The following is an 18,555-nucleotide window of genomic DNA, read 5'->3' on the forward strand; positions in this document are numbered from 1 at the left end:
TTTTTTTTTTTAAAGATTTTATTTATTTATTTGAGAGAGAGAATGAGAGACAGCATGAGAGGGAGGAGGGTCAGAGGGAGAAGCAGACTCTCCGCCGAGCAGGGAGCACGATACAGGACTCGATCCTGGGACTCCAGGATCATGACCTGAGCCGAAGGCAGTCGCTTAACCAACTGAGCCACCCAGGCGCCCCTTAAATTTTCATGTAATACTCATTTGGGGATGGCATTTGTTTGCTGTTTCACTGGTAAAGATAGAAATATAGTCTATGTCCATGAAATGGCATATCCACTGGGCATCGTTTACATCATAGCTTCCCTTAGTTTCTACAGATGTACCTCATACATAGCCAGACAGGCAGAAAGTAGGTTGCCAAAGAGAAATACGAGTATTAGCTTGAGAGGTTGAATGGCTAGTGGAATGACCACAGGATGGTGAAAGGTAAATATGTTTAGCTCTTTCGGTATTTCAGAAATTTAAAGCATCTTTCCTTTCTTTAGAACATTCTAATAGAAATTATTACCTTTGGGATGCCTGGGTGGCTCAGTCAGTTAAGCACCTGCTTTTGGCTCAGGTCATGATCCCGGGGTCCTGGGATGGAGCCTTGCATTGGGCTCCCTGCTCGGTGGGGAGCCTGCTTCTCCCTCTGCCTCTACTCCCCCTGCTTGGGCTCTCTCTCTGACAAATAAATAAATAAAGCTTTTTTTTTTTTTTTTAAGATTTATTTATTTGACAGAGAGAGACACAGCGAGAGGGGGAACACAAGCAGAGGGAGTGGGAGAGGCAGAAGCAGGCTTCCCGCTGAGCAGGGAGCCCGATGCGGGGCTCGATCCCAGGACCCTGGGATCATGACCTGAGCTGAAGGCAGACTCTTAACGACTGAGCCACCCAGGTGCCCCAAATAAATAAAATCTTAAAAGAAATTATTGCCCTCTTGGGAGAATAGTTTATTTGTACTTATTTGTAAAGATCCATTTAATCCGTTTACCATTTGCATTGCCTACTCTGTACTTAGATGTCACCCAGTGACAAGCAGAAGGAACTTGTTTTCTGCACTCAAGAAGCCAGCAGTGTAATGTATCAGCATTTAAAATGTATTTGGTGTGTATATTTCACAAGTTTACCTTGGAACAAGTTTTGCTAGAAGCTTGTTACAGAAAGTTTGGGTTTTAAGTGGTGGGGTGCGTTTTGTACCAGTGAGCACACCTGTTGGTTCTTCAACCTCCTTGTTTTTCTCTCATGTTCTTTGTTCAATTCTCTGGTAATACAGATGTTTGTAGTCAGCTGGTCAGAAAGAAGTTTGGAAGCCCTGGAGCATTTGGAAGTGTCAGCCAACTGTCTGAGGCAGAAAAAGTGTCAAATTTTCTGAGATTATTATGAACCGAAGGAATTTGGTTCAGAGTATGCATTTCATTCAAAACCCTCATTAAACATGGTTAAGCACATAATACGCCAGTAAATGGCTTTAATGTGTCAAAAATAATATCTTCACAAAAGTTGAAATGCGCCATGCTCACCTTAAAAGAAAAACACTTAATTTTATGAAAATAGTTTTATATGTTAGCAAGAAAATAACAGAAGGTGGGCTTTTTCAGAACCACAGAGTTAATCATAAATTACAAGTTTGATTTTCATATGTGCAAATTATAAAAATTTATAGTAAAGTAAAAATTCACTTTAGCTGATATCTGGTAATAAAGTATCACAGGGTTAACACACTGCACAGAACGTAATTTAAAAGTGGAAATGCCTATTGGCTTCCCTGTACTTTTAGTAGGAGCGTCAGTCTATTAAGTCAATACTGGTTAGCAAAATAAGGTTTCTGGACCAGCAAAACTTGTTTTACAATTTCATTCTAAGCATTTTATGTATATTAACTTAATTTTATTATTAACTCTTTGAGGGAGACAAATACCATTATCTCCAACTTTACAAATAAGACAAAAACAGGCAAAGTTGCCCAAAGTCACACAACTAACAAGTAGAGTAGCCGGGATTCCAACATAGGCCGACTTCAGAGAACTCAACCATCAAAATTAATAAAAAATTGAAAACAAATTATCTTTTTCTCTCCCCCACCCCTTTAAGAGTGGCCCTTTGAGTATCTGAAGTGTGCTTTGAACAGCCATCCTGAAGAAAAAATATTAAGCCAAGTTTCCTGCTTAGGTTCAAACCTCATAAATAAGCCCAGAGCTCTATAAGCTATGACTGCTATCTAATAGAAATGTAATAACGTTAGTGGCTACCATTTATTACTTAAAATATTTACTGTGCCATTGCTTACTATTTGCCAAGCCCTGTGCCTTACATATTTTCACACATTGTTCTGTTTAATCCTAGGGGGACTCCTGCTCAGAGTGATGAAGAAACTTGCTCAGAGTCAAAACTACCAGAGCTAAAAATCAAACCAAGTCTTTCTAATTCCAGAATCTGTGCGTTTCACTGAAGCTAGTTGGCACTTGTTTAATCTCGTGGCAGGGAACTAGGCTGGGTAGGTCTTGCCTGGCTTATAGCTGTCCCAAGAGCCCAACTGACCCCAGAGTTAGGATATAAAAGGAAATATGAAGAGCAGGTTTTACGTGTCATCCTTGCGCAGGGGCCATGCTAATCTTCTCTGTATCGTTCCAATTTTAGTATATGTGCTGCCGAAGTGAGCACTGAAGAGCAGGTTTTAAACTATCCTCTATGTTCCTGGAGGTAGCTCACCTCAAAAGCCACTCCCCAGCCTCTTTGATGGTGTTAGTGTGGGACTTTGGAGGTTGCAGTCAGTAGTTTGGTGCTTTGAGTAAGAAGGTGGACTTTGGATACCTAGGTAAAAACTTGTGTAAGGAAGGAAAACTTTAAATGAATGAATTTCATTACTACAGCCTTCTATCATCCAAGGATAGATGAGAAATCTACTAATTCTTAGGTTGAAAGATCTTTCCCTTTTTACCAACTATTTGTTGCCTTTAGTTCCTATACCAAATTCTTAAAAAAATTGAAGCTGAATGGACTTTTAAAATAAACTTTGCTTGTAGCTTTACCACAATGTATTGGTTTTCGAATAGGTTTTCTGCACAGTTAATAATCAGTAAAAATTTACTGAGATCATGGTGTTGTGGGCAGGCTGTACTTGGTACTGAGAGAAGTCTTGAGCTCAATTCAGGAAATAGAGTATATAAAATAGCTTAATATCAATATGTGGAAATGTGTATCGATAAAATGTCATAGGACTTTCTATGGGTGATCCAGTGAAGAATTTGGAATTTGAGTTGGGCTTTGAAGACTAGATAGTATGGATTGCTTGGTGAAAAATGGGGAGAGAATTTGAAGCCAGAGGAATATCTAATCAAGTCCACAGGACAGTAAGATCTTAAAGAATTTGGCCACCCACCCTACAAGAGTAGAGAATATAAATGGGAGCATTATCCAAAAGGAAAAAAGAGAATGTTTGGCAGATCCTACGGAATTCTGGTTAGTCATTAATTCAATTCTGTTCTTGTCAAGTGTCCAAAAAAAAAAAAAAAAAAAAAAAAAGCCAGCTAAGCAACAATTTCAGAAGATTAAGACAATAGAAAGTGCTAAAGTTGTCACTGTCCCACTCACCAGTTGGTAATTGGGCTGTTCTTCTATAGATGGAAGCTATTCAGCAAAGGTCAGATTGTCACCCCTATAGAAGACCACCCCCAACACACACACATTTACACACACTGGTCTAATAAACATTGAACATTTTGCTGTTAGGAAAAAGTAGGGCGATTTGTATATGAAGGAAAGTTTATAAGAAATAAAGGGAGTGAGAGACTAAAGGGTTGAAAGTGATTCTTACAAATTTTGCTTTCAGAATTCTACATGTTGTGTGTCCTATTATATTTGCTTTTAACATGCCTGTTAAAGCTATGGTGATTGTAGAATTCTTTTAATGTACGGTGAGGGGTGGGAGAAGTTATCCCTCCCTCTGGGAGAGAAACTGAAATGTATGTGGTAGTTCTGTTTGGTGTCCTTCAAAGATCTGAAATAAACTTCTTGGTTTAGGAACATTTAATTTTCATGTTTAATTTGATTTTTAAAAATTCTATATGATTAAGGAGTTTTTAACATTTACTTATTTATCAATTTACTAAGTTGTCATAAAAAATTAGTGTACCAAATTTACTATTAAATTCTGAAACTTTAAAATAATTGTTGTTAGAATGTTTATAATTGTCAAAACCTGAAGACATCACTAACATTTTAGTATAAGAGATTATATTGTCGTGGGGATGGGGGCTGAAGAGTAGAAGCTAGAGAGGAACCAGGGACCTTTGAGGATTATTAGCTAAGTTTTGCCCAAAGTGTCCTGAATTAATTTGAATGTTCCTGTCCTCTCTCTTCTTCCCTAAGCCTGGTGGGGAATATATCTTCTTCCTTAATAATATATCTTAGATATTGATAGATGAGTTTATGTTCTATGCTGGTTTAGATTTTCCAGGACACATCTAACATTGTTTTCTTACTTAATTTGGTGTAGCCCATCACTTTTTAAGAATGAGGAATGTGGCCATAGTCAAGGTATGACGAGACAAATCTGAGTTTCTGGAAGTGTCAAGTTGGCTTCTGTGACTTTGAGTTTCTCTTCTGGTTGAAGTGCAGCCCTTACTACTGACACCTAATGAACCTCACTTTCAAAGAGAGGCTTGGTTTGGAACTCTCACTGAATACAGAGATAGCTCTCACACATTGCACTTTCTTCTCATGACCCTTTCTTTGCTCCATCTTAGCCTGCTGTTATTACACTTAAACCTTATTTATCACTGTTAAGGAATATACTGCCTTGGATATTTCAGATTCTGAACATTCCACTATTTGAGCATAATCTCTGCCCCTTACACATCACCTGTTCAAGGCCTCCACTGAGTTAGTGTTAGGAATGCGTAGAGATCCCTCAGCATCTCACTATTTGCTCACTACCTTCTTCAGTCTTCATGTCCTTTTCGTCCAGCAGCTCGGATCACAGGGTCCATCATTATCTTAACTTCCCTGTGAATATCCTCAGCTCTCTTTCTGGTCTTTGTCCACAAAACCCCAACTCTGGACAGACCCAGCCTCCTCCTTTGGGCCTGTGTTGAACATTGCTGAAAAAATATCACACATCTGTGCCATTCAAATATTCAATCCCTGTAACTGAATCAAGTAAATGCAATTCGCTTTTGAGTAGAACTGAAACTTGCTTTATTTTTATTTGTCCAATTTAAATTTATTTCATTTATTTCCATAGAAAGCAAAAGGTGAATATACTGTTTAAAAAGCTTTTTAAAATAAATTTTATAAAAGATTTTATTTATTTGAGACAGAGTGAACGAGCGAGAAAGAGCAGGGGGAGAGGCAGAGGAAGAGGGAGAGGCAGACTCCCCGCTAAGCAGGGAGATCATAACCTGAGCTGAAGGCAGACGCTTAACCAACTGAGCCACCCAGGCGCCCCAAAAAGCTTTTTTTTTTAACTGAAAGACTGTCAATTTCCAATCCAATAAAATAAACCCTAGGCAAAATTTTCTACACATTTATGTACCATGTCCTGGGTCCAGTTTCTTATACCCAAAAGGGTTTCTACAACCCAAAGAAAAGGTTAAAAATCACTGGATAGGCGGGGCACCTGGGTGGCTCAGTCATTAAGCATCTGCCTTCGGCTCAGGTCATGATCCCAGGGTCCTGGTATCGAGCCCCGCATCGGGCTCCCTGCTCTGCGGGAAGCCTGCTTCTCCCTCCTCTCCCACTCCCCCTGCTTGTGTTCCCTCTCTCGCTGTGTCTCTCTGTCAAATAAATAAATTAAAATCTTAAAAAAAAAAAAAAGATAACCCTTCCCAGCACAAAGTCATAAAGATATTTTCATATTATCGTTTTTTTTTCTTTTTTTCTTTTTTTAAATAGGCTCCACGCCCAGCTCAGAGTCCAACTCTGGGTTCGAACTCATAACTGTGAGATCCAGACCTGAGCTGAGACAGAGTCAGACACTGAGCTGACTGAGCCAACCAGGCGCCCCTATTTTCATATTATCTTATTACAACCTTTATAGTTTTACTTCCATGTGTTGTTTAGGTTTCTAATCTACTTTGCAATAAATGTTAATGTTGTGAATCAGGTGCCTAATTTCATTTTTTTCTTCATACAGATAAATAAAAGTCTCAGAACGTTATGAATTGAAAAATCTGTCCTTGCTGTGTGCTCTGCAGTGCCTATGTAATACATAAATGTCCACATGTGCATGAGTCTGTTTTTGAGCTCTTGTATCTTTTCCATAGTGCCTTAATTCCTATAACTTTACAATAAATCTTGATACTGGTAGAGTATATGTAAGAATGCCTTACATATTCTTGGCCCTTTATATTTCCATATCAATTTTAGAATCAGCTTATCAGGTTCCATAGATTTTGGTTGGGATTAAATTGAATCTGTGAATCACTTTGCAGAGAATTAATATCTTTACATTACTGAACTTCAAATCCATGATCATGATGTATATCTTCATTCATTTGCATCTCTTTAAAGTCACTTAATAACGTTTTGTAATTTTCTTTAAAGAGGTCTTGCATAGTTTTTGTTCAGTTCCAGTGTACTCAACATTTTAAAAAAATTTTATTTATTTATTGAGTGCTAGTCTGGGGAAGATTTGGCGGCGGGGGTGGTGGTGGAGAGGGAGCATCTCAAGCAGACTCCACACTGAACGCGGAGCCTGACGCAGGGCTTGTTCTCACAACTCTGAGATCATGAGCTGAGCTGAAATCAAATGTCCGATGGTGTCTTTGGTGCCCCTTGACATTTTTTATTCAACTGGAAACGGTGTTCTTTTTCGTTGTTTAGCTTTATATTGTTTGTATATGGAAATGTGATTACTTTTTATGTGCTGATGCTATATGTAGCAACCTTTTTATTGATTATCATTTATAGATTCTTTTGAGTTTTATGCACATGTAGGCATAGTATTTGCAAATGACAGCTTTTTTTTCTTTTCTAATTCCTATACCTTTTAATTTTTTTTTTTTTTAAAGATTTTATTTAATCATTTGACAGAGAGACAGCGAGAGAGGGAACATAAGCAGGGGGAGTGGGAGAGGGAGAAGCAGGCTTCCCGCCGAGCAGGGAGCCCGATGCGGGGCTTGATCCCAGGACTCTGGGATCACGACCCGAGCTGAAGGCAGACGCTTAATGACTGAGCCACCCAGGTGCCCCTCTTTTTCTTATTTTACTATACCAGCTAGTGTTCAGTAGAACTGGTAACATCAGACATTCTTTTGTTCTTCATCTCAGAGAGACCAATTTCATGTCATTTGCATAGGATTTTTTAGAAGCACCCTTTAACAGATTATAAAAATGTCCTTCTAGTCTTAATTTTCTAAGAGGTTTTGTTTGCTTTTTAATCATAAGTAAATGTTGAATTTTGTCAAGTACTTGTCCTGTATCTTTTTAAATGGTCACAAGAACTTTTAATCTGTTAATGTAGCATATTTCACTGATTAAACTTTTTAGAGTTAAAAACCACCTTGCATTCCTGAGATAGACCAAACTTGCTATTTGCATCTTTGCTCATAAATGAGAGTGGCTTGTAATTTTCCTTTCTTGTATCATCCTTTCCAAGTTTTAGTATCAGGCTATGCTATCCTAAAATGAGTTAGGGAGTAAGTCTTTTTGTTCTATTCTCTGGTGCAAGTTTTATATAGTATTAGAATTACTTCTTGAGTGTATCTGGGACTGGGATATTTGTGTGTGTTGGGGGGACAATTTTAAAAATTACGAAGTAACAGTTACAAGAGTATTCAGATACTCTATTTCTTTGTGATTCAGGTTTGCCTATCTTATCTATATTTTCTAGTCTCTTAGCATAAAATTGTTCATAATACTCTTTTTACCTTTAATGTCTATAGAATCTGTAGTTCTGTACTTTTTTTCATTCCCAGTATTGGTTATTCATATCTTATCTCTTCAGTTTGCTAGAGAGGTTTGCCAATTTTGTGTTTTCAAAGAATTTTTGGCTTTGGTGCTCTGTTGCATGGTTTGTTTTCTATGTCATCAGTTCTGCTTTTTTATTCGTTCTATGTTTTTAAGGTTTATTTTGCTGTTCTTTTTGTAACTTCTTCAGGTAAATGTTTATTAGCTTACTGATTTCAGCCTTTTTTTCTAATACATGCATTTAAAGCTGTACATTTCTGTTTGTAAGTTCTGCATCCCACAGTTTTGGTATGCAGCATTTTTACTAGTGCTCATTTCTAGATAATTTTCAGTGTTTCATTATGATGTATCTGTTGACTCATGGGTTATTTAGCAGTTTATTTCTTAATTTCTAAATACGTGAAGATTTTCCATTTAACTTTTTGTCATTAATTTCTGTCTTAATTGAACTGTGGCCAGAGAGTTCTGGATTTCAGACCTTCAAAATTTGACTGTGGCCCAGTGTATGGTTGCTTGTTATGAATGGTCCATATATGCTGGAAAGTATGTGTTCTTTAGATGTTGGGTATATTATTCCATAAATGTCCACTAGGCCATGTTTTTTATTTTTTATTATTTTTATTTTTTTAAGATTTATTTATTTGAGAGAGAGAGGGAGAGAGAGTGCATGTGAGTTGGGGGAGGGGCAGAGGGAACAAATCTTCAAGCTGACTCTCCCCTGAGTGTGGAGCTCAGTGGTGGGCTGGAGCCCAACACGGGGCTCAATCCCACAAACCATGTGATCATGACCTAAGCTCTGAAACCAAGAGTCGGACGCTCAACCGACTGAGCCACCCACGTGTCTCTAGGCCATGTTTTTTAATCCTGAAGTTCGAAACGTGTGTATTTCATAGATTTTTATTTTACCTGCTTATTCTGTCAGATACTGAGAGAGTTGTTAAAATCTTCTGCTACAGTTGTTCCTGTTGTATCCTCCTGGGAAATTGAAATTTTTTTTTTTTTTTTGGGAAATTGAAATTTTTAAACTGAGTATGTGTATCTCATATTTTTTACTGTAGATTTTCTGTTGCGGGGTGCCTGGGTGGCTCAGTCGTTAAGCCTCTGCCTTCGGCTCAGGTCATTATCCCAGGGTCCTGGGATCGAGCCCCGCGTCGGGCTGCCCGCTCGGCAGGGAGCCTGCTTCTCCTCTCCCACTCCCCCTGCTTGTGTTCCCTCTGTCTCTCTGTCTCTCTCTGTCAAATAAATAAATAAATAAATCTTTAAAAAAAATAGATTTTCTGTTGCTTAATATAGCTGTACTTTTTTTTTTTTTTTTTTTTTACTATTTGCCCATCCTATTACTTTCAGTCTTTCTGTGTCCTTGTTTTATGTGTGTCTCTTATAACCAGTGAATTGTAGTGTTTATTAAGTCCAACCAGGTAATCTGTATCTTTTAACTGGGGCAGGTTAATCAATTTGCATATGATATAATTACAGTACTTATATATTTGAATTTATACCTCCATTTTATTTTAGTCTTTCCATTTCTTTTTCTCTTTTTTTCCCCTCCTTTTTTTGAATTGATTTTTAAAATAAATTCTTTGTCCTCACCCTGGTAATAGTATGGAAGTTACACTTTCTATTTCCCTTTTTTCAGTTGTCTCCTGAGAGATTCTAGTAGGCATTCTTACTACAGAAGCCCAGTGTTAATCATCACCTTTCCTCTCCTTCCAGGATCAGTGCATTAGGACCTTGTAACTCCATTTGTTCTCTTCAGTTTAGTGCTTTATGTATCTTTAAATCTCACATGACATTATTTCATGTAGGGAATATCCATGTAAATTTACCCATATATTTATTTATTTTTTTTTAAGCTTTTCACTTTTTTCTTGCATCACACCTCTCTGTGATAATCTTTTTGCCAGCAGTATGTCCCTTGCATTTCCTTTATTGTGGGCTAGCTGGACGTGAACTCTCAGTTTTTGGTTGACTACAAATACTTCTCCCCTTGCCTTCTTGAAACATACTTTAACTGAATACTGATGCTAGGTTAATAGAATGCTAAGATAGAGGATAGGAGTGGGAAGGAGGGGAGAGAGAGAGAGCATGAGTGAGCGGGGCAGAGAGAATCTCAAGCAGACTCCATGCTGAGTGTGGAGCCTAATGTGGGGCTTGCCTGGAGGCTTGATGTGGGACTCTTCTCAGGGCTTGATCTCATGACCCCAAGATCATGACCCTGAGATCTTGATCTGAGCCAGAACTAAGAGTTGGATGCTTAACTGACTGCACCACCCAGGTGCCCCTGGTGTCTCAGAATTCTAAAGACACTAATCCTGTTGTATCAAGGCCCCACCTTTATGACCTCATTCAATGTTAATTACTTCCTTAGAGGCCCTATCTCCAAATATAGCCACACTGATGGGGTTACAGCTTCAACATGTGAATTTGGGGGGGGTGCAAACAATGAGTCCACATACTAGGTGGCATTTACATAATGGTTGAGGGTCTTATGGCTTATAATTATATTACTTCTGATGTCTCTACTGTTGATAATAGTGAATCACTTTCCATGTATTTGGGTATATTCTCCCCCATAATTATTTAGCAAGTGTATAGGGAAGAGAATAAAATTTATCTTTGCATATGTTTCTGTAATCTACAGAATTTGTTGGTGAGGTTGTTGTACACTTCCCAGCTAAATTCTAACCATCTATTGTAGTTTAGTAAAGATTTTCAACTTATTTACATATTGACTTTGTTTTTCTTCATCGTAGCTGTGTTGGTGTAGAAGAACATCATGCTGTTGACATTGACCTTTATCACTGTCCCAACTGTGCAGTTCTACATGGTTCCTCCTTGAGTAAGTATTAGAAACTTAAATAAAAACCGAAGTTTAGAATTCAATGTGTACATGACAATATTTTAATAATAACTGACTAGTTATGTTACACCCACCAGGAACTATAGGGAATATTTTTCTGAAGATACTGAGAATACAGTTTCTGTCTGAATTATTGAATAACATTTAATAAGTCAAGAAGATAAAATGAAAAAAATACTGTTTTTTTTTTCCCTTTAAAGATTTATCTATCTATTTTAGAGAGAGAGTGGGAGAAAAAGCGAGTGTGTGTGAGTGGTGGGGGACAGAGGAGAGGGAGAGGAAGAGAATCTCAAGCAGACTCCCCACTGAGCACGGACCCTGACATGGGGCTTGATCCCATGACCCTTGATCACGACCTGAGCCGAAATCAAAAGTTAGATGTTTAACCGCTTAACCCAGGTGCCCCCCAAATACTATAACTTTTAATTGCCAGTGCAAAGCCCCCAAACTTAAGGACATATATTCAAAGTTTCAATTTGAGAAGTGTGGAAAAGTAAAATATTCTGATTCTGGAAACTGATTTAAAATGTTTTTATCTTTTTATAAATTAAAAAAACCTTTCAGTAATATTTGGGACAGTGTACAGGATAAGACTTTAATGCACACACATGCATTATATTTTTAGGGGGAAATTCGGGTATCAATATGCTGAAATGTTATTCTGTTTTCTGAATTTGGTCATCAGTTTGAGTATGGCGTAGAGTCCTGCCCAGTTTGAAACCACACCCCTGTCCCAGTCCCATTCTGAGGAAGGCAGAGGCCAGAGCAAGTGTCTGCCTACACTCTTCTGTCTGAGGGCAGGGTGCAGGCCAGGAAGTTCATGTGCCCTCTGGGGTGTACCAATATCACACATAAAATGATATTTATCCCTAGCCTTTTACAGATGCTTCAGAAGAATAGATTGGAGTGTTAATTGTGCAGAAAGAAAGTAGAGATAACGTTTAAAAAAGCTTTGAAGGATGTTGTAACTTTCTTTTTAAAAAAAATTTAGACTGCAAGCTAGCATTTTTGTGTTCATTAAAACTAAAGGGAAAAACTATAGATTTAGTCATAGGAATTTTTTCCTGAACATACTTTGATACACATTTGGGTGAGATGTAGGTGACCTATACAACCTCTTTTATTTTATTATCATTAAAAAAATTTTTTTTTTGAGAGGAAGAGAGAGGGCGCCTGGGTGGCTCAGTTGGTTAAGCGACTGCCTTCGGCTCAGGTCATGATCCTGGAGTCCCGGGATCGAGTCCCGCATCGGGCTCCCTGCTCGGCGGGGAGCCTGCTTCTCCCTCTGACCCTCCCCCCTCTCATGTGCTCTCTGTCTCTCTCATTCTCTCGGTCTCAAATAAATAAATAAAATCTTTAAAAAAAAAAAAAAGAGAGGAAGAGAGAGAGTCTTAAGCAGGCTCCATGCCCAGCACAGAACCTGACGCGGGGCTCAATCTCATAACCCTGAGATCAAGACCTGAGCTGAGATAGAATCAGACTCCTAACTGACTGACCCACCTAGGAGTCCCCCTAGTACTTTTTTTTTTAGATAGAAATTTTTATCTGAGATTGTGGGGAAGTAGTTCTGTAAAAGAGACTTACTATCAACTGACTGCTGATCTGTTAGAAATATTAGCAGTTTACCTAATTTCTTTGTAAGAGATTTAGAAATTCAAGCTGTAAGAATACATCAAAATATTACATTAAATTTCATAATATGTTACAATACAGGTTATCCATTTTATTAGTTACACAGTATAAAATTTGAGGTTAGCAAATTGATAGAATTGTTAGTATAATTGCCCAGTTTATTGTCATAAATGTTTTTAAAGGTTCTTCTTTTGTGTAGCAGTGAAATATGTGGTATATAAGTTGGAATAATTATTGACCAAGTGTAATTCTTGGAGGAAATAAATAATACTGGGTTGTTACCGCAAGAAAGGAAACAACTAAAATTTATAGCAGTTTTAGTTTAGAATTTATGTAATCCCCAAATGAAATAATTTGAATTTAATTTCTATGAAATATTATGTGGGTTACTGAGATGGAACAGTGTCATGTTTAAAACTGTCTGATACGTGATGCATTCTGTTTTCTATTTTTCCTATATGATTTAATTTTTTAAAAAGCTTGTCATGCTCACTAAATTGATTTCATAATCCATAATGGATCACAACCTGCACTTTGAATAATGGTGCTTCAGAGAGAAGCTTGACTATTGTGTGGCCCTTCGTATGCTTCTCTTGCTTGAATAACATAAGATCAGGAATTGGTTATTTTCTGGGCAAAAGTCCAACACTAAATACCCACAGGAAAATGTCCAAGATCCAGTAATTTATTTTATCTTGATTTAAGGCTCACCGCTCTACCTCTCACCCTCCACCCTCAACTTGGGTCATTCCTTTTGGCCCCTTTCCCTCTGCTGTTAAGCCTCCCTTGCTTGCCACCTAGGGCTTCCTGTTCTCTCAGAGTTCCCAGGAATCCTTATTGTAGATACTATTTAGGCAGTATAATATTCACTTGGTTGGTAAATTTAGATTTGACCTTTTTAATGGGAGTTAAGAACTCTATTCAAGGACAAGTATCAAAAAAGCCCCATACTTACACACATACCTCAATGTTCCTCAGGCAAATGGGATCCAAACTCAAAATTTTCTCTCCCTATGACCACTACTAGAATATTCCTTCCTTTAAGAAATTCAGTCAGCTTCTTGCAGTGGCTGATTTTATGTGTTAAGCATGTTGGCCTAACAGGACACTTGTAGCCTTCTGTTAACATTATGCAAATCTGCTCATTGAAAAGGAAAGAGAAGTAATTGGCAGCTTATTGGATGCCCCAGAAACTATGCCAAGAAGTACTTGACCTATGTTATTTCCTTTGATATTTGTAACACGTTGAGGTGAGAAAAATGATCTAACTAGCTCTTTCATGTAGTTATTTGGCAGAGCTGGAGTTTGAGCCCATAACTGTCCAATCCCAAATCTATTCTAATTCTAATCTATTCTGCCAAAATGAAAATTAAAACAATATAATATCGTAGTTTACTTATCAAATGGGTAACTTTTCTTTCTCTTTTTTTAATTTAAATTTAAATTAAACTTAATTTTTTAAAGATTTATGAATTTATTTGAGAGAGAACATGTGCAAGCAGGGGGAGGGGCTGAGGGAGAGGGAGACAAGCAGACCTCCCTGCTGAGCAGGGAGCCTGATGCAGGGCTCGATCCTAAGGCCCCCAGATCATTACCTGAGCTGAAATCAAGAGTCAGATGCTCAACCAACTAAGCCACCCAGGCACCCATCTTTTTTTTTTTTTTAATGATGATGCTCACTGTTGACTCAGGGCTATAAAATAGGCTGCTTATATATACTGGTAAGAATGTGAGTTACCTACCACTTTTTTGGAGGCAGTTTTGCAATATGTAGCAAGTATCTTAAAAATATTGAGTCTTTCTTCTAGCATTTTTAGGAATTTATCCTGAGGAATTAATGAAGGAAACAGATTTATGTATATGAATATTAATCTCAACTTTGTTTGAAGAAAGATTCAGGATGAGCTAAGTGCTTAAGACTCAAAAAAAGGATTATAAAGTGATGCATCTATATCTATGTCTTAAAATTCTAGGCTGCTTTTAAATTGCTTTTGAATATTTAATAAGGAGAAAAATGCTCATGATAGAATAAGAAAGGTAAGCAGGATGAACATCATGATCCCAGTTGAAAATAAAATGGGATTATGTATCTATATATATGTAGAACGGAAGCCTGGAATGAAACACCCTTGAATTTTACAAGTGATTTTAAATGAGAGAAAATAACACACGAAGGGTGCCTTAATGGCATTTTCTAGGAAGGTTGCTTTATGATTCTCAGTTTTTCTCATGAGACTTCTAAAAAATGGGATTTACTCTTTTCCATATTGAGGGTTTGACTGCCATGAATTATTATTATTATTATTTTTTTTTAATTTATTTGCGAGAGAGACAATGAGAGACAGAGAGCATGAGAGGGAGGAGGGTCAGAGGGAGAAGCAGACTCCCTGCTGAGCAGGGAGCCTGATGTGGGACTCGATCCCAGGACTCCAGGGTCATGACCTGAGCCGAAGGCAGTCGCTTAACCAACTGAGCCACCCAGGCGCCCTGCCATGAATTATTTTGAGAATCTTGTTTTAAACCCTCAGATATGAATAAGCCCAATTTCCTCCTTTATTGATTTAGTGTGACTTCTCCTTATCCATATGAGGATCCAGTGTAATTTTATTATGATGATCTTTTAGGGTGAAGGTTTGGAATAACTTAGACTCATAGAGTTGCCCCTGCCCCATGTTTTACTAGAAAAATGTTCAAACATATGGGAAGAGTTGAAAGACTTTTGTAGGGAGTACCTCCAAACTCACCATGTAGACTCTACTATTAGTATTTTACATTATTTGCTTTACCACAGTCTGTGTAACTATCCCACTATTTGTGTATCTATCCATCTTATTTTTTGATGCATTCTAAGCTAGTTGTAGACTTCAGTACATTTCCCAGAATCATGAAGGTTTTAGGCTTAAGAGTGATTTTTTTTTTTAAGATTTTATTTATTTATTTGTTAGAGAGAGAGTAGAGAGAGCACAAACAGGTGGAGGGGCAGAGGGAGAGGGAGAAGCAGGCTCCCCAATGAGCAAGGAGCCTGATGTGGAACTCAGTCCCAGGACCCTGGGATCATGACCTGAGCCGAAGGCAGATGCTTAACCATCTGAGCCACCCAGGAGTCCCTTAAGAGTGATTTTCAAACTTAAGAAAAGATGTAAAACTGACATCTTACATTGCTAACACACGAAAGGGCTGTAGGTGGTGCTGCCTTGGTGGAAAGCAGAATGAGATCCAGAGTTTCTTTTGTGGCCTCTTCCCCATCTTCCCCTTTATTAAGGGTTCCTCAGCATGGTTTGAAATATAGCACTCCTAAAAAAAAAGAAAGGGAGGAGGGAGGGAGGGAGGAAGGAAGGAAGACAGCACCCCTACCTTCATTACCATTTGAGGAAACGACCCAGACGTGTCACATGACTTGCCCAAGGTTGCAGAGTAAGTTATGGCTGAACTAGGAGTCCAGTCCAAGTCTCCTGATGTTGATTGCCATGATTCTTCAAGATTGTAGCCGCCCAGAGCTGTAGAATCACAGGATCTGAGCATTAGAACTAATCATAAAGTTATTTGTTCCGTCATTCCTCCTTCCTTTAACTATGAGGAAGCCACCTGCTCTTCTTTTGTGGCAGTCTAAGCCTACTTATTTTGGGGATAGATCTTGACATAAAAGAGAAGGGAACTGTGCTGTTAAAATAGATATCTGATGTGGGATCAGTGACTTGGATGATTCATAAAAATCATACTATGACTTCATGGTCTAGTGAAAATCATGATTTAAAATAATTGTGATATTTTATAATATGTGTAAGTGTGGATATTGTAATGGGCTCCATCTGCTAATTTGAATTTGCTGATTTAAAATTTTTTTGAAATAAAAAGTAGATTTAAAAACATTTTTTAATGCTCTCTTTTCAGAATTTTGTTTAAATTCTACTTAGTTAACATACAAGAGTAGATTTTTAAAGATTCACAGTTAATCGCCTATAATTGTGGCATTACACAAAGTAAAATTTACTGCTTCAGCCTGGAAATGAATTAAAAAGGGAGTGTTTTTTTGCACTTACAGTTGTTATTATTTCTGATCATATAGAATATACTTTTTAGGAAGTACGTGGTATCACCAGTTATCACAAGTGTTTTCTTTTTTTAATCTCCTAAAAACTCAGTGAAAAAGAGGAGGAACTGGCACAGGCATGACTACACAGAAGTTGATGACGGCTCCAAACCAGTGCAGGCTGGGACTAGGACTTTTGTGAAGGAATTACGTTCTCGAGTCTTCCCAAGGTATGGAAACTTGTTCTCACCAAAGAAAATTTGAGACTGTTACCTAATAAAGTGGCATCATCTAAAGCAATGTTTTCAAACTCCAGGTTGCCACCCATTCTCAGCTTTTTACTCTTGTTTTTTTCATGAAATAGAAACCAGTGGCGCATTGTAAGTAATAGGAGTAAATAAGCACAGTTTCATGGACCTGTCGTGTTATACATATGTGTACGGGGGCACCTTGTAAAAATACATTAACTGTGGATCTCCGTCCAGAAAATTTGAAATATGCCCACCTAAGGCAGTTGTCTCCAGGACTGGGCTCCCCGAGATGTGCAACAGCTGCTTGTCTTCCCCTTTTACCTCACCTGTTCGGATTTTCAAACTCTGTTTTTTTCTTGTGTTGTTTTCATATCTCTCTCTCCACTCTGGGTCTGTCAGAGGTACCCATACCCATTGCTCAGCCTCTCTGGTGGCAGCAGGACTGGGCTTTTTGATTTTTAAAAGATAATGGGAAGTGTTTGACTTCTCTGTGGCTCAGAGAGAGTCAAAAGTATTACACAGCATTTAATCATGCTAATTTAGATCATTTCCTGCTCGCTGCCTGACATCTATTTAAAGTGATAATGCTTAATAGCCTTTTACACAAGATCATATCCAGGCTTGTTAAAGAGGGGAAGCACAATTTAAATTTAAATCTCAACATCACGTGCAGCCTATTAAGGAATTATTTCAGATCCTGTAACTATAAAACCCTTGCTGTTTCTTCACAGTCTAACATTCCTGTCTATCCCTCTCCCCCTTAATCCTTAAACAGAAACATATAATTGATACGCACATAGTGTTGTCTCCCTCAGGTCTGCTGAGCTTTCCACAGTGGTTTCCACATGACTTCTGTGATATTAAAGGTCTTTGTCTCAAATATTCTCTTTTATCAGTTTCAAAGTGGTTGGAAGAATGTTTGTTTTCCTGGATTGGTTTGGAGCCTAGGGCCAGAGTTTTCAGCCTGGGTCTATGAACTGGCTTCAGAGAGGCTTGTGAGTTTCTTAAACCTGTATAAAGTGTTTAGTGTCAATATGTGAACGTGCATTTTTCAGGAAGAGGAGCCGTGGCTTTTATTTTTTTCAAATAGGCTTGTGACCTGAAAGAACAGTGTTAAAAACGCTGGCCTGGTGCTGCCTGTGGCCTCTGTACCAAAGTAATAACCGAGGAGAGCAGGTTATAGGGATGGTCACAAATGTCTAAACTCTAATTACCGTTAATCTAAGGTTTTTGGTTTTATTTTGTTTAACTCCATAAACCTTCACATCATTTAAAACCATATATAGAGTGACAGTAATTAATTAAATTACACATACGTGATGTGATTAACACAGAAGTGTATAAAATAAAGTGAACGGGTTATCTCACCTCCTCCCCCTCATTTTAAACTTAGGGTGAGCCTTTTGAGACATTTTTCTACATAAATGATTACATTTAAAGTATTTATGTATATAAATGTGTAGATGTGTGTGTGTATATATATATGCATCTAATTAAAAAATGGGGTTATGTTATGCATATGATGTGCAACTTGCTTTTTTTATTCTATTTCATCGGTATCTTTCCCTGCGTATACAAAAATTTACCTCCCTCCTTAACAGCTGTGTAGTATGCAATTGTGTATATTCACCATGATTTACTTAACCATCCCTCTATGGTGTATGTTTAGTTTGTCTCCAATTTTTTTCTCTTGCAAATAATGATGTACCTATATTTTTAAGCACTTGTATTTATATATTTTTGATCGACAGGGTAAGTAAAACACCACAAACATTAAAGATCAAGAAGTACAAGTGATTTGAAATTCTCCCTCAGATTGGAGTTGAGGGAACTGTTTGATTCTCAGAGTTTGGGGAAAGAGGACAACTGGGAGATGC

General features: G+C 37.8%; 1 protein-coding gene and 1 pseudogene across 1 annotated transcript in view; one reads left to right on the forward strand and one right to left on the reverse strand.

Annotated features, from left to right (window-relative positions):
• The window catches only part of KDM7A (lysine demethylase 7A), an 82,490-nt gene that overhangs the window by 24,984 nt on the left and 38,951 nt on the right, over positions 1-18,555 (forward strand). The window contains exons 2-3 of the mRNA XM_081799998.1: positions 10,659-10,744; positions 16,540-16,657. Coding sequence (XP_081656124.1) covers positions 10,659-10,744; positions 16,540-16,657 — 204 coding nt within the window. The remainder of the gene's footprint in view (positions 1-10,658; positions 10,745-16,539; positions 16,658-18,555) is intronic.
• On the reverse strand, positions 2,558-2,658 carry LOC115937076 (U6 spliceosomal RNA; annotated as a pseudogene).

The sequence above is a fragment of the Leptonychotes weddellii genome, chromosome 12 (assembly GCF_054177405.1).
Source record: "Leptonychotes weddellii isolate Sample4059 chromosome 12, ASM5417740v2, whole genome shotgun sequence".
NCBI classification, from domain to species: domain Eukaryota; kingdom Metazoa; phylum Chordata; class Mammalia; order Carnivora; family Phocidae; genus Leptonychotes; species Leptonychotes weddellii.